This window comes from Rousettus aegyptiacus, unplaced genomic scaffold (genome assembly GCF_014176215.1).
Source record: "Rousettus aegyptiacus isolate mRouAeg1 unplaced genomic scaffold, mRouAeg1.p scaffold_m13_p_8, whole genome shotgun sequence".
Lineage (NCBI taxonomy): Eukaryota > Metazoa > Chordata > Mammalia > Chiroptera > Pteropodidae > Rousettus > Rousettus aegyptiacus.
The window spans coordinates 13,895,559-13,918,083 of record NW_023416311.1 but is presented as its reverse complement, the minus strand read 5'-3'; the positions used below and the strand labels follow the sequence as shown (position 1 = coordinate 13,918,083).

The following is a 22,525-nucleotide window of genomic DNA, read 5'->3' as shown; positions in this document are numbered from 1 at the left end:
CGATCTCAAGTGGGCCTCGTCCCCATTCCTACGTGCTGCTGCGCATCCACTTGCTAAGGAATAGCTGCAGTGTCTACCTCCCAGCACTGACCTTGGGTGAAGAACTTCCTGGTGGTGTACTAGCTATGGTGTACTAGCTACCACCCAGCACTCATCTCCTTCATCAAAGAAGTAGGCCTACTTTCTCGTACAATCCTACAAGCCCTTTTTGGCTTAAAAATTTTGGTACTATTTTACAGCAATCAAAGAGAAAGTTGTCTTCGACCTGAGATCTTAGAAGCAGGGGCCTCTCCACCTCTGGTTTTCCAGAAGTTGCATTCTATTAGTTTTTAACATGCTATATCCTCAAAAAAACATAAATACATGCACTAGACAAACTGAACTGAGTTCTTTCAGTCTTAGGCTGACTGCTAAGCTAATTCTAAGGGTCATTAGCCAACTGGAACCATCTTTGAATCCAAGCAGTTTTACCAGCTTTTATTATAAACACCAGCACATTTCAAGTTTCCTCTTTTTGATCACAAATATAGGACTTTTTTCTTCTCATCCTAAGTATACAGCATGAGACACAGGATTGGGACTTTCCAGCTCTTACAGAAGTTTCCTTATGACAAGTGCAGGATGGGCATCCACAGACTACACCCTTGGCTGCATCCTTTAGCATCTGGATTGCAGGTGACTCCAAGATGAGGTCAGTACATTCTGGATTCTGGGATGACCTAAAAAAGATGCCCTCCACTGAGGGTGTTAAAGGGCTGCACATCCAAAGTACAGGCCTGGAGCTGCTTCTCCGGGTCTCAGATGGCTCACCCCTTCTGATCACGGGTTCAGGGATTCCCATCAGGGGAGAGAGAGGGTCATGGGTGCAAGCAGTAGAAGAGGGATGGCCAGATGGTCATTGGAGGGCCGTGACCTAGCTTTCCCTTTTGGGAGAAGCGGAGATGGGAGTTGGTTGATGGTGCTCTTATCCTTACCTGGTTCAATTAATCTACACTAAAACCCAAGATTCTAAGTTCTGTGCTACAATTAATTTCTTAGAAAATTTCAAATTTAGATTCCCTAATCAAGTATTTTGAAAATATTTCTGTGAATACAGGGTCAAAAGAGAAGCTACTTGGATCCTGCTTTCTAAATTTAACACTACAACCCCTCACCTAGACAACCCTCTGGTTGGGGGATGAGATAAGAGAGAAAGGACTCAGCTAACCGGTGCCCTGTAAAAGGAACATTTTAGAAGACTAGCTCTCCTAGGGGTGGTCCTTCTCTTAGATGTGATTTTTTACAGCACTCTAACCCTCAGTAAGGGCTCCTTAAAATAGGACCCAAAGAGGAGGCGAGTATCCCTGGAAGTTGGAGGCCGGTCTGTAAGCACAGCAGAGCTGGTGGCCAGAGCTCCAGGCATCTTCCCTTAGCAGCCTCCATGGCAGCACACTGCTGTTTCTAGAAGATGGAGAGCAAAGGGCCAGAGCTCTGTCTGTCCAGCCTAGTGTCAGAGGCCACGGTGGGATATGCTGTATGGTAGCATCCTCCCCTACCGAACCTACACTTCTGCGGGGAGGCCATGAACCACCTCCAGTCCCTGAAGCACCCTTTGTGTTAATTCTGAGATCTTTATATAGAAAGGGGGGTTGGGATGGGGGCGGGGCTGAAAACAATTGTGGGAACCTTCTCTAGTCTGGTTTTTTGGGGCAGGGTGGCTAAGACGGGGGAGGTGGATGGGAGGCAAAGTGCTATTTCTGACCCATTCATGTCCCTAATTCTGTGGGTGAAATCCCCCCACCCGTCGAATGTATACAGCCACCACTGGAAAGAGAACCTTCTAGGCCTTGGCTGAGCCTGGCTGACACCCATATGGCCACCAGGATGTCAGCCCCCGCCTCTCCTCTACGAGCAAACAACCAGAATCATGTCTTACAAAGAACAGACTCCAAAAATATATATAAATAAATAAAAACCTTAAACATTCTTACAGGGATCTTAAAGAACAGAATACATGTTAAAAACTTCAGTAATTTATATCAATTTTAAGCGGTACTTTATATACAATGGGGAAAAAAACACATGCATAGTCCAAATACAATGTTGAAAACAGCATTTTCATAACAAAAAACCCCGAACACTAAGTGTTAATACCATGTACATGAATTCAAGAAGGACCACCCTTTTTGTCTGTTGCACACAGTTTATTTAACAATATGATATAAGAAATGAGTTGGTACTTTACCATTCTATACAGTGATTGAATCTTCTTGAATTTTCTTATTTATAGTAATTATAGCGCTTGCATGATTTACACTAGAATTGCTTTTCCTCATTTCAAGTTTCACATAGAAGAAAGAAAAGAATGCTCTTCTCTATTAACATTAGCATGGTCTAAGAGAGTGATCATCCCTATTTTTTGTCTAAAACCAGTTTTATCAGAGAAACAAAGCAACAATTTCTACATCTGCAAGACAAGAGTTTGGCTTGAGCCAGTATGTATAGATAGATGTGTGTGGGTGTGTACTTGTGTGCACGCAGGAGCCAATTCCTATCGTCCAGGGGTAATACTTGGAGAACGCCCACAGAGTTCACAATAGAAAAAATCTTCCCGCCAACGTCAGAAAGTTGTCGGGATACATTATAAGCTTGCATTATTTCAGGAATCAGTTTCTGAATATTATTTTTCTTCTCACTTTTAAACATAAATGTTTAAAGTCTTGAAAATACAAATAAAAAATATGAATATAATGAACTTGTTTTTCCCATTAAAAAAAGGCATGAGTCACCAGCAATGACGACAAAAAGAATCCAAACAAACCCCCCTCCCCCCAAAACAAACAAAAAAAAAAAACAAAAAACAAAACAAAAAGAGAGAGAGAGAGAGAGAGAGACCAGATATTTAAATCAACTGGTTTTAACAAAAAAATATATTCTTTGTATTGTTTCTTTAAACAGCAATCTACCCTTCCACGGCTTGGAAGTTGCAGTTCCATCTAGGAATAAAAAGAGCCTAGATGCCTGGATTTCAGTACAAAAGGTCCAAGAACATGAAAGGGGGGGGGGGAAGCGATGCTCTCACAATGCTACAAACCCTCCACAAACTTTTCTAGGGTGTCTCCTGTGGTGTCGCCGACCAAGGACAGCTCATTGGACAATGCACTCCTGTTGGGGGTGTTCAGCTGTGGGAGCATTGCACTCTGTTCGGGGTTACCCAAGTGTCCCTGATCTATAGAGCTGGCCATGGTGACTGCGAGTCCTGGGTGGGGGGAACCAGTCTGGGGTGAGACGTGGTGTGGTGAAGGCTGGGGCTGTATCCGTGGCGATGGGCTGGAATGTGGAGGCTGGGACTGGGGCCGCGGAGACTGTACAGGGGCCGGAGACCGCACCTGGCTACTAAGGGACGTGGCCATCTGCTGGCCAGGAAGGTGCGAGGCCTGTGGCTGTCCTGAGAGCATGTGCTGCTGGGGGCTCATGGGGTTCGGCTGGCCGGGGGACCCAATCTGCTGCTTCATCTGCTGCTGCTGCAAAATCCGCTGCTGCAGGGCCTGCTGGATGTTGGGGGTGCTGTCTGCGCCCAGCCCGGGCTGCCCCATCTGGCTAAGCTGTCCCATCTGAGCTGCCATCTGGCCCATGGAGCTGCCCTGCATTGGGAGGTGCTGCTGCATCCGCTGCTGCTGCATGGCCGGGGGGTAGCCTCCGGGTCCTTGAGGCTGCTGGAACTGGCCATGCCCTGCCATGCCCGCGGCCATGCCCGCGCTGCCCTGCTGTTGCTGCTGCTGCTGCTGCTGCTGCTGTTGCTGCTGCAGCAGCTGCCTCCGCAGCATTTCTCTGTACTGTGGGTTCATACTCGCCATGCTAGGGTTGTGCCCTGGGTTCATGATGTTCAAGGCCTGGCCCTGGGGGTTCAGGCCTCCCATTGGCTGCTGCTGTGGAGGCACGCCAGGCCGTGGACCGCCACCTTGCATGGCATTCAGGTTCTGCAGGCCAGGCTGCTGGTGCAGACCGGGCTGGGGCTGCAGGCCAGGCTGGGCCTGGAGGCTGGGCTGGGGCTGCAGGCCGGGCTGACTAGCCACGTACTTGGCTGTGCGCTGTTTAATGAAAGCTGCCATCAGCTGAGGGTTTGACTTGAGGATGTTGAGCACCTGCTGCTGCTGCTGCGGGGAGCTGGGAGACTTCAGGGTCCGCAACAGGTCCTGCAGGGCACCGGGTGAGATGCTCCGGGGTGGCTGCACATTGGGCATCCGTGGCCCAGCCACAGTTGGCTGGGCCTGCATGGACATCACCGGTCTGGGCATGCCCGGCATCGGCTGCTGCTGGGGGATGGGCGCCTGCTGCCACTGCCCAGGGGGCAAGTTGGGCATGACAGGCCCACTGACTTGGTTGGGTCGGGGCACATTCAGGCCCACAGGGGCCATCTGGCTCACCGGGGTCACCATGCCCGTGCGCCCTGGGGGCATGCCATTGTTAATGTTCACCCGGTACAGGTGCTGCTGCTGCTGGGCCTCACGCTCGATCTGCCGGGCCGCCTCCACTGCTGCGGGTGGGGGCTGGGCAGGGGGCGGTGGGGCCGGCACCTGGTTGGTGGGCTTCCCAGTGGACACCGTGGTGGGGGGCTGAGTCCGGGCCACACTAGGGAAGCCGGCTGGTGACATGCTCACAGGTGAGGGTTGGGGCTGAGTGGGGGGCTGTGGTGTCTGGGGTGTGCTGGGCTGCTGGGTGGGGGTCCCGGGTGGTGCTGAGGTAGGGGAAGGCAGACTCTGCTGAGGCACGTTGCGGGTGTTCATGGTGGCCATCCGCCGGCGCATGAGCTGCGCTTGCTGCAGGCGGTGCTGGATCTGTTGCTGGCGGAGCTTGTGTTTGATGTTGAGGCAGAAGGGCACAGGGCATTTATTTTCTTGGCAGTGTTTGGCATGATAGCAGCAAAGGGCGATGAGCTGCTTGCACACCGGGCAGCCTCCGTTGGTCTTGCGCTTACAGCCCTTGGTGTGTTGCACAACCCGCTTCATCTTCTGGCAGGACGGCAGCGAGCAGTTGGCGTTGCGGCACTGGCAGGCGTGCACTAGGGACTGGATGCAGCGCTGGATGCTCAGGCGCCGCGACTCCTGGGGGCTCTTGGACTGTGGCTCACCCTGGCTGCCGCCCTCGTCGTCTAGGCCCAGCCCCCACTTCACCATCTTGTGTGTGTGGCTCTTCGTGTTGTAGCAGTTGATGCAAAGGTCGTAGTCCTGCAGACAAAGGGGAAAGACCAGTGTTAGCACTTGGCCCAGTAGAACCAGCCACCCCAGTTGCCCTCCGGAACCTTCACTCTTGGGACCTCCCCTACAGCGCAGAAGGATCCAGAGACCAAGGGATCCATCTACTCGCTCTTACCCCACCCTCTTCAAGGGGCACCACTCGCCCCTCTCAATGAGCGGGCACATAGGTTCACATATGCACACAGTGTGTGACTTTACATTCATGCAAGGCTCTTGGGTGTGTTGGCAGGACACTGGCTTCCTTTCCTTCCTTCCTCTGGGTGCTCAGACATGGCATCTAGCTATCCTGCCCCCACTCCAGGTCTGGAACACCTGACAGTGAAGGCATGACTGAGGCTTTGCCCATTTCCCCTCAAGTACCACGTAAACGTCTGAAGTACCACAGACCTAGTTCCTAGAGACTGGCCTCCACTTTGCTACTGGGTGTCTTCAAAGCATCCCCAGAGCTCTGCAGGGCAGCCCAGCAGGGTAGCTCAGCCAGGCACTGGGGCTGAGAGGCATTCACCAGGAGGAAGGCCCTGTGCCTAAACCACAGTGACAAAATTCCCCTCCCCAGGTTTCTAAAAGCCACCTGCACCTAGAGACTGAGATAATGAAGTGGTAGAACAGAGAACAGAGCCCTATGACAAGAACTGATAACATTTTCATAGAAAGAACATGAAAATCCCAGCAGTAGCAAATGAAGGGGAAGACAAAAGGAAGCTAGAGAAAGCAAAAAATAAAGGCCCTGCTCTGCTCCCCAGAGATCACAGAGCCCCGTCCCGGACGCTGACACTTGGTGGACAAGGCGAGGACTGTGTGGGAGTTTGTGACCATCTGCAGGGGGGAGGTGGAGGACCCACAACAGCCTGATTTACCCCATGAAAGGGACCCATCTGTGAAAAGGACAGACCCCGCTCCTTCACATAGAAGCCAAGACCTCTGCAGAAGGGAGCCAGAGAGTGGTATTGCCACAGGGTCCCAACCAAGACAAGGGAGGAAGATTTCCAGACCCCTGACCACAGGGGCCCTGGCAGACAACAGCGAAGGAAAACCAAAGTTTTGGCAGGACCAAAACACTGCCAGTGCCTCTTCTGCTCTCTCTACATTCCTGCCCTGGCACCACAAGGCCTGTGGATGTGCCTGACACAGAGCTGGGGTTAAAGAAACATAGGGAACAAAATAACAAGTGCCTTGTGACCATCTCCTCGTCCTAGACAAGTCAGTGCTTACTGACGCCTGGAAGACTAGCCTGTCTAAGTTTGTTCTGAACACACATCGATGGCCCCACCGTCATGTTCAATTTGGTCAGGACCAGGCCATGCTCCACGAAGGAAGACTGGCTGCTTCCTACCATTGAGGTCTGGTGTTAAGCCTAGTGCGGGCACACAGCAGAAATCCAACCAATGTTGAGCTGGATCCTTTATGAATTCAACAATAGTAATCTCACAACCAACAATGCCCTGAGAGAACCAGTGGTTTTTTTCCTCCCTGGGAAATGCCAACTGTCTAATAGTTCAACTTCAAATGCAAATGCACAGACCAGAGAAGGCCGAAGAGCAGCCAAGGGGACCCTAGACTTGTGCTGGACCCTAATCTCTGCTGGAAGTTCTGTCAGAGCACAGACACGAGGAGGGAGGTACGGGCCTACCTCACACACGGTGCAGTGCCAGCGGGTCTCCACGTGATGCTTGCACTCATTGCAAGTGTAGACGAAGCGGTCTTGGCCCTGGGTGTGCAGCTCCACCAGCATGCACAGTGTGGACCACTTGGACCGCCTCAGGGAGGAGAACTCCCAGTGCTTGTCCCTGGCGAGGGTGAGGAAGGCATCACGCCCATCCATGAGGTCACAGCTGAGCAAGGGGTCGGGGTCAACAATGGGGGGCAGTGTATTGATGACAGGCCCTGCATGGAGGTGGATCACAAAGAAGACCTGCAGAAAGAACAGCAGGAGTGACGTCAGCCCATGGAGAATAGGGGAGTAGTGCTGAGGAGGGCTGGCCCTGGCTGGCCCAGGGCTACCCTGGCTTTGCAGTAATGAGATGGTGCTCAGCCTGACCCGACACCCGCTGTCCCAGGTGTGAGTCAAAAGACCAGCTCCCAGGGGTTGAAGTGAGTTGGTGATGTGTCACGTGGCATTACCCAAACAGCCAGCTCAGCCTTCTAGAGGCTGGTCCTCCCACATAGCCAGTGGTGAGCACCGAAGAGTTGCCACCCACGCTTTCTGCCTCCTCTTGGCCAGGGGAAGGACTGTGGATTCTCAGCAACCCCCACTACTTTATCTTGGCCCAGAAGGGCACAAACGCTGGGCCCAGCAGTGCAGCCTGCCCCACATCTCACCTCTTTGTGCTTCTCCATGGTGGCGTAGAGCTTCTGAGACAAGTCGTTGGACACGTTGGGCATGCTGGGCTTCTTCTTGTTGGCTCGGCTGATGCTGCTTTTATTCTTGTTGGTTTTCTTGTTGTTCTTTTTCTTGGCATTCTTGCTGTCACCCTGGCTGCCCTACAACAACACATAAAGTTGTCAGACAAATTCAGTCTCTTCCAGCCCAGTATCAAGCCAGGACTCCTAGCTCCCAGACCCTAGGGGCTCCTAGAAGCCCAGCTTATAGCTGGGCTATATGTGTGGGCTGTAAACACACTGCTGTCTTCAGAGGAGACTGTGGGAGAAAGGTGATGAGAACTGAAGCAGGGCCTGTACTTGGCTGGGCCCTGATGGGCACAGTAGTGACACGAACACACAGCAAGCATGGTCTGTGCCACGCAGACCTCAGATCACATTCCTTCTTTATGGAAAAACACATGTGGGATGCTAATTCAGAACCTAACAATTGAGGGAACTAAAGCAATTTTTTATTGTTCCATATCATCTCACTGGATATCTACAGCTCCACGCCATAGCCTGCACGCTCAGTGGTTTATTCATTGCCTTGTGAAAGGTTCCAAATACCTATCATGGGTGAGGGACATGGAAAAGGTCCCTATGTAGAAGCCACTGCACGGACAAGAACAAGGACTCAACAGTGGTCACTCCAGGCCATCTGAGGGCAGGACGTATCCCTGACCTTGCTCTCATTCCTAGGCTCACCCAGGCCAGAAACCCACCACTAGTATTTCAATTGGCTTAAGTCTGCTCCTTAGTAAAATGTTCATACTCTGGGAAGAACTCAGGCTCTTAGTCATTTAGGCTTCAAGGCAGGAATGCTCACCAGTCTGCTCCAAAGAGAGGGAAGGAGAGGGGAGGGAGAAGGAGAAAGGGAGACAGGGAGACAGACAGACACACACACACACACATGCACACTCTGGGTGCTGAAAGGAGTGTTGTTCTAGCAGCTCAGTCGTACTCTACCACTGCCGCCACCACCACCACCACCACCACCACCACTGACACACGTCTGAGAAAGAGCAAGGAGGAGCCCAAGGAGTCCTGACAATTAAAAAAACTAAGGACACTGAATGAACTTCAGACTCTGGTTAACAATGATTTATCTGTATCTGTTCATTCATCAACTGGAACAAATGTAACACACCAATGCAGATATCAGCAGGAGAAGCTAGTACTAGAATATATGTACTATCTGCTCAACTTTTCACTAAGCCTTTATTCTCAAACATAAAGCCTAAACATAAATTTTTTTAAAAAAAAGATTCATGGTACACTTCAGGAAATATGGCTAAAAAATAAATACAAATAATTTTTTGCCACCAGAGCAATAGCACCTTTGCACATTACTTTGTGTGATTTTTCTTCACAAAGTTGAGGTTATATACTTACTTGCACTGGGGTTATATCCTGTTTCTTCCCCACTATGGCAAGCATTTTCCCTATCTTCCCATTTCCTGCCACTGAAGGCTACTTTTAACAGCAAAGCAGTATTCCAAACAAAGTGCCATCTATAACTAAGCCAATGTCCGTTGCCTGTGAACCGGATTCACAGAACTGTGCCTGTCTTCCACCTTCACGCCCTACCCTCTCTACCCCATTCAAGTCCACAGCCAGCAACAGCCCGTTCAAGCATCAGCCTTCATCTATTTCTATCTCAGAGAGCCCCACTGCTGCCAGGCTAGAGGCAAACATGTCTATTTTGGATGAGACCCAGGGCTGGGGTCTGAGTCCCGTACAGAGTCATGTGTCCTGGGAGCTCTGCTGTGAGGGCACAACAGAGTCTCCCCCCCCTGCCACAACCCTCCCACCGTCTTCTACCACCCGGATGAACATTCCAACTCAGGCCACTTCCTATCAAGACATGTGTGGCAGTAGTGGACACACAGAGGGACCTCAGGTTCACAGGTTAGCTTTGGTCTCTTCCCCATTGGAACCTTGAGTTTCCATTAAAATCTAGTCTACCCTTCAAAGTGAAGTGCGCCCTGCCTGGAAAGTAGCAGCCTCTCAGCAAGGCAGGGCGGCTGGGGTCCCTGGCTTGAATACCATCCTTGCAAAGCCCCTCAAGCACAACCATGAGGGCCCCAAGCTGGTATCTCAGTATTAACAAGTCCACAGCCAATTCTTGACTTTTCCCGCAAATACGCGCTCCCTCTTCCTCTTTAGGCAGAGGTGGCAAAGATATAACAGGCAGCCTGGCCCCAGGATTCTCCTCACATGCTGCAAAGATCCACCCCAAGTCCTGTGGGCAGGGTAGGGGGAAGGGGTACTACACTCAAAACACTGTATGCTTCTTATGAACTCTACAGCTATGAGACGAACTGGAACCACCACCAGTCTTGGACACCACGAAGCACGGCACACTTGCTCACAACTTGGATGCTTATGTTTTTGCTCCTGGTGGGAGCTCCTCCTCAATCCTCTGGGCTCCTTTTTACGAGGTAAGTCTTTGCTCAGATGCTACCGCCCCAGTCACCATGCCAGGACCCATGGAGGTGCCTCCATTCCTCCTCTTCCCTGCTTTTCTCCACAGCTTCCACCACTATTTCAGAGTGTGCTGGGCATGTGTTTATTTTTCTTGTGTCTCCTACTAGTGTACCCATGGAGGATAGGGATGGAGTTTTCCTTAGTTCTCACTGCACTGCTCAGACCCATGCCGCACACAGCAGGAACTGGAATATACGAGTGCAGACACCAAAAAAGAGCTGTGCGTGTGTGTGTTGTTTGTAACAAAGCAAATGAATAAGGCCTGGCAACTAAGGGCCTCTTCCTCAAGTACTCTTTTAAATCAATTAATTGGTTCCTGACCACGATGCACCCGTCTTGTCTCCATCTGTTCCCTCTCTCATCTATGTCTTAGCCCTGTCTGTCCTGCTCAGAGATGCTAGAGCAAGCACCTCCTGTCCTCTTCCTACTAGGTGATGCTGTCTCCAATGCCCACTTTAGCTTGCCCAGTGCCCAGTGTGAGCTGTGCTCCCAGTCCTATGGTGGGCGGTGACAAGGTAAGGTTATGCATGAAAATACCACCACACAGAAAAACGACCACGTCCTGTGAACCCAAGAGCACATGTTTACTCTTTAACCTGACAGAACTCAGCTTTCAGAACACATAGCTGGGGCAAAGGGGCTCCCGAGGAGGGTGAGGTGGTGGGGACATGCGGGCTTTACCTCCGTGGTTTCACTAGCTGCCGTGCTCTCTTCCTTCTTTCTCTCTTCTTCTTCTTGTTCTAGCTCCTTAATACTCTCCTCCAACACATTGGGCCAGAAGTCACCCTCAAAATAGGGCAGTTCCTTGGCACTGGTAAGCCTGTCTTCAGTTGCTTGTTTGAAAATGTCCTGGAAGGTGAACAAAAGCACAGCGGTGAGATGCGGGGGCCAAAGTGACACACCTGGAGAGAAAATGGCACGGGACTGCGACGATGGAGAGGATCCAGTGTTGCGCATTCCCGTGGTGCACAATGGCTAAGATAAGCTGATTTAAACAAAGGCGTCGCAGTGGCACTGCTTTCAAACTGCCAACTAAAAATCTTGATAAGACTGTAGATAAGATGATTCTACATTTTTATTTCATACATTCTTTTTGCTTTCTAATCCTCACATGTGAAGACAATTCTAACATATGTAAATACAAGAGGAAGACACGTAAAAATATATGAACCAGCAGTGACAAAGCCAGCCTATACCCTACTTTTTAGCACCAGGTACCTTGTAGTCATGGATGATTCGTTCTGCAAACGCCTTGTCCAGCATCTTCTTGTACCACTCCTGCAGGCGCTTCGGTTTCGGGATTTTTTGATCAGGGGGGTGGCAATGGAAGATGTAGTCATCTCCTTCACTTGGGGGACAGGCCCAGATGTGTCCTGTCACATACCTGCATGACACACACACACACAAATTTAGATAAAAGTGGTGAGCAAAACTGGCCCTTCCTTTAAAGAGTAACAACTGAGGAACGGACCAAAGCAAGAAGAGAAATAACTATAAGGAAAAAGGAAAACAATGAAATGACCACAATGCTTGTGGCGAAATGTGTAAGAGGCAGAGAGAGGTTCCAAACCCACGTGCTGGGGGTGGGACGTGGGGGGTGGTGTGTGGGTGGGTAGGTAAGGCCAAATCTCTGCACGCCTGGAAACTGACCCTAAAATACTTCCTTAGGTCTGCATGTTGGGCAGGGGCCAAGGCTGCTAGGGAACCTGTGAACACAGGAGAGAGCATAGGAAGATGGCGACATCAAATAGATCAAATGGCTTCTACCAAGGTATGCACTGAGTTTCTTATCTACTTTTTCCTGTGCAGTAGAGTATTTCCTCCTAAGAGTTAAAGTTAAATAAATCTCATTCATTCTGTTTAAGGCACTTAAAAACCTTTAACTTTCAAATTCTGAAAAGGAATGTGACAGACCTAGAACATAAAAACAGAGATAAAGAAGTCAGACACTAGAGACCACATATTACAGGATTCCATTTATATGAAGCATCTAGAAAAGGCAAATTTATGGGGACAGAAAGTAGATTAGTGGTTGCTGGGGGCAGGGGCGGAACAAGGATTAACAACAGATGGGCACAGGGATTTGATTGGGGGATGACAATGTTCTGAGACTGATTTATGGTGATGGTTGCACCACTTGGTAAAGTTACTAAAAATCACTGATGTGTATACTTGAAATAGGTGAATTTTATGATATAAATATGCTTTAATAAATTTTTTTAAAAAGAGACCACAATGAAAAAAGAATGAAAAGAATGCAAAGGCAGGGAAAGTATATGCACTGTGCTGAGGAGTCTCGAGAGCATTTAGAGAGGAAGCTCTGGAGACTTCTGAATACATCTAAAGATGCTAAAAAAAAAAAAAAAAACAAAAAACACCACATAAAACTCAAACACATTTATTATTTCACAAAATAAATATATAATGAAAATTAAGCATGGTGTTTTTGTTTTTATTAGTTCTGGAAAATTTGAATGAAACTCACCCCAATTTCTTCACATATTCTAAATATCCAATAAGGATCTCATGGTAAACAGCTGTCCGAAGGCATCGGGGCCGGAAGAAATGAATACTGTCCAGATAAGATATGTACACACGCCTGGGGGGTGGGAGTAAGAAATTAACTGAGAGTTCAGGGTATACCCCTAACTTGAAACCAAACACCAGCATCCAAAGAAAAAATGCTCCAGCAACAAATTTTGTTTTGATAGCATTTGCTCTGGCCACAAACAAGACAGAAGAAAACTCCCATCACCAACTGCCACTGCCAATCAATAAAATGGAATCCAATTTCATCGCCAAACTGAGAAGCAATGGCATCATTTACCATAGAGAACCACAGAAAGATCAGGGCAAACTAAGAAAAGCCACTTTCAATTCCCTCTCACCCACATTTTAGACTGAACATGAAAGAACTCTTGGCAGTGGATACTTCATTTGTCCAGGTGCATCAGAGAATGCCTGGGCTCATGGAGTGGTTCCCACCCTGTTCTCTGCCCCAGGTAAGAAAGAAACAACAGCAAGGCCAGAACCACGACCCACGGTTACTCACAATACAAAACATGCTTGAAATATTCATCAAAACCTTCCACTTCCCACTGGCTTAGAGAAAACTAAAACTAACTAGTCTGGTTAATTAAGCATGGGTTAATTTAACTTAAATCTAGCTCTAAAGCACACAGGTTCTCTAAGACACACAGACAGAACCTAGGTCTGTTGTAACACACCATGCTTAATGACATCCTCTGAAAAGAGATGGAAAACTACCTTGTGTTTGGAGGGGGGCAATCAGAGCCATACTCTTGGACATGCATCCCAAAGAAGCACACATCTACTCCATCAATTTCCTCAAAAGCAAAGAGAGCTTTGGTTCGATAAGGGAAAGATTCAGACATCTCCCCAGAGTCCACAAACCTGAAATAAAAGTCAGAATCTGATGTTAGTAAGAGTCGATGTTTACAAGGAGCTTTACAATGAGATCTGCTGCTGTAAACCAGCTCAGGGCAGAGGTGATAAAGGCCTGTCATCTCTTCTAACTACCAGCCCAGAGTTCTTCCCACCGGACTGGGCAGCTTGGAGCTGCGATCTTGTTCTTTGTGACACTTTCATTCAGCTGGGAATTTTATCTGCCCTGATGAATTTGGGATGGAGAGCAGTGCTAGCCAGCTACATACTAACCTCTGAAAAGTGTTTAAATTATGCAAACTCTAAAGCCTTGCCAGAAAGCAAGGTTTCTGTTTAAACAAGTGGGGAAAGCACTGGAACGGTGTCATTTTAGAAAATGGCACAATGTCTGCACACAAACCGTGACTTCATCCCAGGCTTGACCTCCACAGTCTTGTCTGAACTGGCCACCACTCGGACAAAGACCTCCCCAGCTTCAGGATGATTTTGTCGCCTCAAAAACTTGTTGACTCGGTCTTCCAAGTGGTTTCCCAATCGCGTGGTCTGTAGTCCTGTAAAATTCAGAATGAGCAGGTGAGAGGGATTCAAAAAGGCTGTGGAAAAGGCAACTGAGGCCACAGAATCTGCCTTTTTCTTTCAGTGTAGTCTGATAATTCGAGGATTCATGTTCTCCAAATCCAGAAGGGAAATAGTCTGTCCGATGAAGTCAGTATTTTATAAAAGGGGGGATTTCGGAATCTCAGGCACTTCATACCCTCCCTGAAGGCTGCCATCAAATGACCAGATATTTTCACCTGTTTCTAATCATAAGAGGCAAAACATACATGAAGGTGAACCTGAGTCTCAAAGAAGACAGGCTATGGGGTAAAATGGGGGAGCAGGCAAGAGGGGAACCATGTTGTGCCCACCAGCCCTATCTCCCCCACACCCAGACCCCGGTGAGGTGGAGATCTGGCTTAGGGCACACAGCTGTGCCCTGAAAGCAAAACTCTAAATGGGGTGGGTGCCTGCCACGGCTTTCCCTGGAAGGCAAGACTGGAGCTCATGTGCTCTTCCCTTCATGCCTGGCTGAGGAGAGATCCCCTTTGCAGTTAAGACAGAGCACACAGAATACTGCACTGCTGACTAAGCTGTGAACATTAAGACCATGGCAGGAGCACTGACACTGTCTCAATAGACCTCCTCATCTTCATTCCCAGGTAAGCTCTTCCTCCCTTCCATACCCCCCTCTCCCAGGGAGTCATAGAGCAAGCTACCTAGAGGTAAAACATTAGCCACAGCATGAAAAACTCCCTGCACACGGGAAAAAAGACTAGAAGCAAAAGCTGCAGAAGAGTCACAGTAATTATTTGTATACAGTAGGCTTTTAAAGATATTTTCTTCTTTATTAATTTTTAAAATATTTATTACAATAAGAAAAATTTTTTTAAGCTATTTGAAATATTAAAAGATTCCTTAACGAAGTCAAGAAATATATGGAAAATTTAGGCTAACTCTAAATTCCATGTTTCTGCAATAAACATACCAATGGTAAAGCTTTGATACATTAAGTTATATCTCAATAAATGTGATTTAAGAAGAAAAAACCACAATGCCAATGAAATAAAAACCCCATAGAAAAATAAAAACTTGAAAAGCTATAAAAATGAGAGGGAGATGATTCGTGATCTATTTTACCTGCTGATAAAAGTGTACACTGACCACAGCTGTGTGTTCATGGTCTGGGCCCCTTACATCCGGTAGCCCCCATGAATAAGACAGTCATACTGAGTGCCTCAGTAGTAGCTTCAAAGGAAGCAACAAGCCATTTTGTCTCGTCTTTGTGAAGCCCTTGAAGAAAAGTCTCCCATGTGCACCATCCCCATTCTGCTGCTAAGCACATTTTGTTCCCTTATAAGGTGGCTTCAATCTAGAAGGGAGGACACAGCTAAGAAGGGCCACCCTGTTGTAGTGAGGGAATTCCCCCTTTTCCTTATGAAAATATGACCCCACACACTATGCTCTTCAAATAGCAAATGGAAGGAATAAACCTCAAAAATTTGGTCCTTACTTTCTTCATCAAATAAGCTGAATTACCTGCACTAAAAACCATACATTTAAAGCAATTTATGACATTCCTGTTATAAGTACGAAACTGAGCACTGAGAGAATGTAAAGAGGGCTGCAGAGCTGATTCCTCATAGGGGGCAGGGGTAGGTATCACATGTAGCAGCCAGCACAAACTCAGAGATGCAAATACTGGGGATGCAGTTTCTCCTGGGAAAGAAGGGTGATTCTTATCTATGTGGCACACACATGGAGATATAGTTCAGGTCCTGCAGTGTTTACACAACAGGCCCCTCTCCTGGATGTCATGGCTGGGACCTCTGTGCAGTCAGTGCACACATTTCTGCCTCGTTTGTACACTATTTTCCAGTTTTCCGTAGAGTGGCCATATCCTTTTATCTAGCAACTCATTCCCACTTTCCAATCACTCCTTACCATGCTGTATTGCCTTTTGCCTATGAGCAAATATCTTTGTAGGATACATGAAAAATGGAATTGCTGAGTCTAAAATAAACATTTTAAATTGTTCATTCCAACCCAGGCATTCAATGTACATTTTTGTCTACAGTGCATGACAGGTAGGGAGGATGCTTTTATTTCCCTTTATGGAATCAATTCGTTCAGCCTTTTGCTTTCTGACCTCTGGGTTCCACCTTTTTTTAAGAAGGCTTATAACCCCCAAAAAATACTATTACTGTGACCCTGAGTACATATGAAGTTGTTTCCTTTTCTCCTTTAACCACCTGAAGCTAAGTTGTGCATCCATATGGTGCAAGGTGGGGAAGTAGCTTTGGGTGGATGGTCAGTTCTGCATATCATTCACTGACTAGCAGCTGGAAGATATTTCCAACACATAGTCAGTGCAAATACAAATGAGGCAATCTTTCCTTTGTGACCTACAGACACTCACAAAGACTGTTCAAACCACAATATAAGGGGTGACACTAGACTTCTAAGGTCCTTTTCTGTAAGCAAATGTTCTATATCTGAAACCCCAAAGCTCATCCACCAAAAGTCCACACATCTTTCTCTACCATTCTCTGGACACTGCAGCGGGGTCGGGTGGGGCATGCTGGGCCAACTCTCGGGCTCTTCTTTGCCCTAGCCCCACACTTCCACCCTTGTGCCTTCCAGTCATAGCTGCTCTTCTAGTGAGACCTAGCTCCGCTGGCAATGTGGTCTGGTCACTGAAGCTTTGGCCCAGGAAAGTGTTTCTAAGTTTTTGACTGCTTCAGTGATCTCACTAAGAACGGACCCTCTAAAGTAAGGGTTCTCACCTGAGGGCAACTGTGCGCCCAGGGCACATCTAGCAAGGTCTGGAGACATTTCTGATGGTCACCACTTGGGGTGGGGGTGGGTGTAGTGTTAACTGATACTTAGTGGGCTGCGGCCAGGGATGCTGCTAAAATCCTAAAAAGCACAGGTGAGCGACCATGACAAAGAATCATCTAGCCCCAAATGTCAATAGTGGCTCAGATAAGAAACTCTTATCTAGAGAGATATATTACAATAGTCAGTTCATCAATATTTCAAAACATTTTACAAGAATAAGTTTAAGTTATAGGATAACTGTGGATTTTGATAACTACAGTCTGAACTTGAATTAACGCTGACTTGGAAGCCTACCGAGTAGCTTCCTCCTTGCCTGCTTCCCCTCCCCACCTTCCCCTGATGTGTGATCTCTCCCTCCATCCCATCTCTCTTCTACTCCCAACTTCTGAGATGGCTTGGCTCTTGCTGGAGATACCTTGAGCAGTGTGCAGGTCACCTGTCCTACTGGTGAAAGGCAAGAGCTGCGGGGAGGACTAGGGCAGGCGAGCTTTATTTAAGGCACCACTGCAGGTAGCTTTCCTATTCCAGATTACTGTTAATTTAGCAAAAGGACAGCCTGAGAACACCATGCTGTGGAAAACAGCCCGTAGTACTTGAGAGTCAAGTGGTAAAGATTACATATTGTAAACTTTTGAAAAAAAATCAGTACTACCAATGATTATTTTTAGTAGCAATAGCCTGTTCTCATAAAGAGATACTAGAAACCTCTCTAAATGTAACAGTGACATTTTCACCAAGTTTTTGTGCAGACCAGGCTCCTAAAGGCCCTGGGTGGATGGCAGCTGATTCCCAGGGGGTCCAACAGGGTCACTTCTCACAATAAAAGGGCCCACACTTAGTGCTTGGCAAGTGGTTGCTGACACACAGGCCCAGGTCTGAGTATGTTGCTCACATGAGATGTCTGTGTATGTCTTATTTCTAAGCTTATTGGGGAGAGGTCTTATTTCTAAGCTACTTGAGAACAATCTGCTGACAAATTTTCTCAGAATTTATAAAGTATACTATATATTTAAGCTCTTGTCTAAAACAAAGACTGATCATAAAGCTGACTTTGATATAGAGATCAGGCCAAACGATTATCTTTAAGGGTAAAAGAAGAAAAATATACGGTATTAGAAAACAAACTCCTCGCAGTTAGAAACATTGGACAAGTGAGTTCCAAAGCTACCTGTTGAGAGGAACCAAAAGAAAACTGGGAAAATTACAAAAGTTTCTACAACGTACAGATCAGGAACCAAATCCTTCCAAAACTTACTCTTAGCACTGAATTTGTTTTCTTTTCGAGTTCTGCCAGTTTTCTTCAAGCAGTTGTCACACACAAAGCTGTAAGAACAAACAAATAAATAAGGGGTGTAATCAGATTATGTAAACAGTATATGTTGCTAAACCAGTGAAATGCAGCATTAAAATACTTTGTTGGCAGTTTAAATCGCATCATTATGCAAAAGTGAAGAGGCAGACTGCTTTGATTCTACAATTCCTAAAGAAGGCAAACATTAAGACTTAAATTTAGAATCAACTGCCATCTATCTTAATTGCTGAATTCTTGCTGACAACAATGAATGAAATGCAGTAGCAGCAGCAGCGGCAGGCCGCCTCCCCTCCACTCTGTGCAGAATTGCTTTCCCTTTCCCAAGATCACAGGAAAACACCAGGAAATTACTCACCCTGAAGGCCAAATGATATCATAGTGTAAAACACAAATCTGATGCATCTTCCGGCCACACTCCTTGCAATCAACAAAACTAGAAGACAAAGAAAATGCACTGAAATGCACACGCAACCACACAACGCAGTGGTCTGTAGGAGCTTGTATACTATGTTCGCGCCTCGTCTTCTTGTTTACTTTGAGTATCTGTGGCACTAACACAATCTGTTGATTTGTTCAGCCATATTTTAAAAATATGTCAGTATACTTTCTATAGGAAAAGCAAACTTTCTTCCCGTCTTTGTACAAATGCCTCATTCCTCTCTTCTCCCAATATCCTTTGCAACCAGAAATGAAACTTTAAAATTTTGCTGTAATGCAGGCATATTCTATGGGCCAGTTATTTCTGACATTATTACACATCTTCAAGTAACTACACACGCCTAAAATGACTTAAATAACAGAGAACAATACTTTCGGTGTTATAAATACTTGTTTTTAGACCTAGGCACAGGAAGCATCCGCTTTGAGTGGGTTACAAAGGTAGGAAGTGCCAACCTGACTGGTAAATAATGGTCATTATTCAAGTAAACACTGGAGAGAGCTAGGGGATGCACTGTGCCACTCACAGCTCTCCCATAGACCCCACCCAGGCTCACCTGGGCTCTGTCACCTTACCTGGGAATCTCAATTGCCAACATACTTGAAGGTCAAAACCTTCTCTTTTTTCAGCCACTCCCTTACCATCACCATACTTAAAACGTGGAGAAAGTCGTAAGGGCCTAAAAAGTACCACATTTTCCCCAAACTCTCCTGGGTTCAGGCTCTATCAGCCTGGATACTGAGCCTTGTAACCTGACACATGCTTTCACTACCCTGTTGAGCCCTTTGCCCCTGATCTTTCCTCTGTCCTTGCTGGGCAAGGCTTCAATCATGGATCGAGCCTCACCTAGGTCCTCTGTTCCTGTTCTGTTGGAAGGAAAAAAGACACATGTGCAAAACTGTGCAAAACAACAGCACCATTAGACTGGCTGTCCTAGAGTATTATCTGGCAATCCCGTGCTATGTCATGCCCCCTGCTCCACCATGTGGTACATGTTCCAAACCTTCACTCCTCCCTCAAGTGCTACATCACCCCCAATCAGCTCCTTTGAAATCTCAATAGCTGAGCTCATTCCTGGGATAAGAAGTTAAAAAGTCAGCAGGTAGTAATTCCCTCAGTTTCTGTGCCCACTCCAAAGACACCCCATTCTCTACCCTTCTCTCTTACGTCAGAGAAGAGAAATGTCAAAAAGTAGGACATATATCCTGTTGCATCAATTTTGAATTTTAATCTCTCTCCCTGCCTAATTAACCAATTGGGTGGCTCCCCTTCCTGCTTTTCTTGTTCACAGTTACCTAAAGCCATCACCCAGACTTGTCCTTTCCCCACTCGTGTGCTCTCTTCCACCAGAAGGTTGTCCTTCAGGTCAGCTTTCCATCTCTCGCCTGAGCTGCTGCGCTGAGTCTCCTAACTAGTTTCTCTACTAGGGAGCAAAGTCCTTCTCTCCCCTCCTGGTGAATCCACCTCACAGTTCTGGGGTGATCTTTTCACAACAAAAACCAATGGTGTCTCTCCAAATCTTCCCAGCATATCCAGGAGGAAGCCTACACGTCAAAGAGTAGTGTAAGGGGCCCTGTGCCTTGTGCCTCTCCTGGTTTCACAGTACTCCATCCACATCCCTTACATATCAACCACTCAAGCTTACCTGTAGTGTTGAGCGTCCTGTGTTCTTTCACTACTTTGTGTCTAAACTGCTTTGATTTTCCCCTAACACCTGTTTCCAGATGAGAGTCACCTTCTCTGGGATGTAATTCTGCCAGACCAGGGCCCAAAAACACTGGACGACCTTATTGCCTTCTGCAGTCTGTGCTATGTCCCTCTCTCTCTTCTACTGAGAGACGTAGCACTCCCTTGATTTACCTGTGTATTGCCCACTGACTGGCACCTAGTATTTCAATACGATGTATTTTGAAATTGGAAAGTGAATAAAAAAAGTAGTGAAACTGAAAAACTGCAGGGGAGGGCATAATGTGAACAGGGATATGGACAATCAGGACAAACAATCCACTGGTCATTAAAGATCTGGGAAGGAGCCTCCTCATGTATAAGGCACCTTGCTCAGGCTGGAGCTCTACAAGTTAGTGTGCTCCTAGCCTAGGCACTGCTAGTAAGAGAAAGTATGTCTCCTTCTCTACAGCAACTGGTCTCTCTGAAGCTGCAAGGATGGGGTGGAGGTGATGAATGTATGTATGTGTATGTTTCAAGGCCAAGAGAGGAGAGGACCTTGTTGTGCTCATCAAATAGTGCTGAACGGGCAATGCACCACAGCAACAGAACATAGTGGGTCTCTCCACATACTGGGGTGCCCTCTGGACTCAGCTTTGGGGACCAGGGAGGGGATACCACATGAAAGGAGCTTGGAAGCCTCCTTAGGGCCACTACAAAGCAAACTTTGCAAGTGTAGCACTCTCACTGATCACTAAAAGAAAGTTAAGTATTTGACAATGGCCTGTGAAAAATATACCATACCAATGACTGAGGCAAGAGCATACACCAGGCTTCCCATTACTTTTTAGAAAGTGGTTTCTAAGAGGTTTTCTTTCTGAAATTTCCCTTTAAATGATACTAACAATACTCTACCAAATATTCCTACTTTTGGTCTCTGAAGTTTCACACAAAATGGTTTCCTAAAGACACTGATGACCAAGTTATTAGAGAGGTTCTAAAAGAACCAAAACTCCATTTAATCTTATCCTTGTTAAAATTCGGTAACTGAAGAGACATACATATTTTGTGTAAGTTAAAGAAGAATCTATATTTCAATAACGTCACACGTAAAAATTCCACCCAGGGCAATATATTTCCAATGTCGTCTTCTATCACCCAATAATAAGGAAGAACTTCCCTGATCCGAAACTAAAATCTACAAGTCAGAAAGTAGTTATAATACTCACGGTTCAGGATCTAAGGTATCATTTTTCTTCTTTTCGAACTGATCCTTTGAAATTGTCCTTGTTTAAAAAAAAAAAAAAAAAAAGGAAAAATGTTAATTAACTGAATTTATCTGCTGGGTAAAAACTAGAGAGTTTGTAAGTAGTTCTTCAAATAAAAAGTAAATGATGGTCAGCTGAAATCTCAAGTAAATGAGGGGATGAAAATATAAAATTTAATTCCATAGAAAGCACTACCATTTATTTTTCTCTATCTTGTAACATTTCCTTCTTCAGCACTTATTATAAGATTTAATGAAAACTTTCTCAAAATATGATGGCAAAATTGTGTTGAAATTCAAACCTGTTAATTTTCAATCAAATCTATATGGTGAGTGGCTACTGATTTTGACAGATACTGGTATAACCAATTCTTTTAACCACCATATTCTCTCAATGACACAAGGTCAGCCTATCTATTTGGGGATATTTTACTCTTAAAGAGCTGACTATTTGGTTACTACTGTCTTTTTGTTGTATGATCGGTATATATGTGAATTACTTCTGATTCACAGAATTATACAATTTATTAATCACCCAATGGGACCAAAGAATTAAAATGACAAAAGATATAAAAATAAATTGAATATGTACAATTTCTGTCACTTTGGTTTGTATGTCTTACAAGTGGCTATGGTTTTACATTTGAATAAAGTAAACTTGAGTTGTGGACTAAGTGTCCTACACTGCTAGAAACTGCTTCAGTGGGGAGCCTTTTTGCCTGTGGGAAAACATCATACTAGCAGACTTCTTAGCATGGCAGGGATCATGACAGAATCCAGGGAAAAGAGAACTACAGAACACTGGCAGTCCTGGCCAGACATGGTAGCTGTCAGGTTTTTAGGTATCTCAAACATATAAATGAGTTGACAATCCAATTTGCAGATTTGTTTTTTCTTGCCACATCTGGACATTTTATCACTCAAAGGCAACTCCATCAAAGGACAGGTACCAGGGAGGAAAAGATAGACTCGAG

At 46.4% G+C, this 22,525-nt stretch overlaps 1 protein-coding gene across 2 annotated transcripts in view; it reads right to left on the bottom strand.

The window, feature by feature from the left end:
- Positions 1–462: 462 nt before the first annotated feature.
- The window catches only part of LOC107521673 (CREB binding protein), a 120,483-nt gene continuing 98,420 nt past the window's right edge, over positions 463–22,525 (bottom strand). For both annotated transcript variants that reach the window (XM_036226118.1, XM_016166579.2), the window contains exons 21-31: positions 21,514–21,570; positions 18,536–18,613; positions 18,124–18,191; positions 13,891–14,041; positions 13,353–13,499; positions 12,571–12,684; positions 11,304–11,469; positions 10,767–10,934; positions 7,557–7,718; positions 6,868–7,149; positions 463–5,207 (exon numbers count right to left, since the gene is read on the bottom strand). In XM_036226118.1, the coding sequence (XP_036082011.1) occupies positions 3,066–5,207; positions 6,868–7,149; positions 7,557–7,718; positions 10,767–10,934; positions 11,304–11,469; positions 12,571–12,684; positions 13,353–13,499; positions 13,891–14,041; positions 18,124–18,191; positions 18,536–18,613; positions 21,514–21,570 (3,535 nt within the window). In that variant the 3' untranslated portion in view covers positions 463–3,065. The remainder of the gene's footprint in view (positions 5,208–6,867; positions 7,150–7,556; positions 7,719–10,766; positions 10,935–11,303; positions 11,470–12,570; positions 12,685–13,352; positions 13,500–13,890; positions 14,042–18,123; positions 18,192–18,535; positions 18,614–21,513; positions 21,571–22,525) is intronic.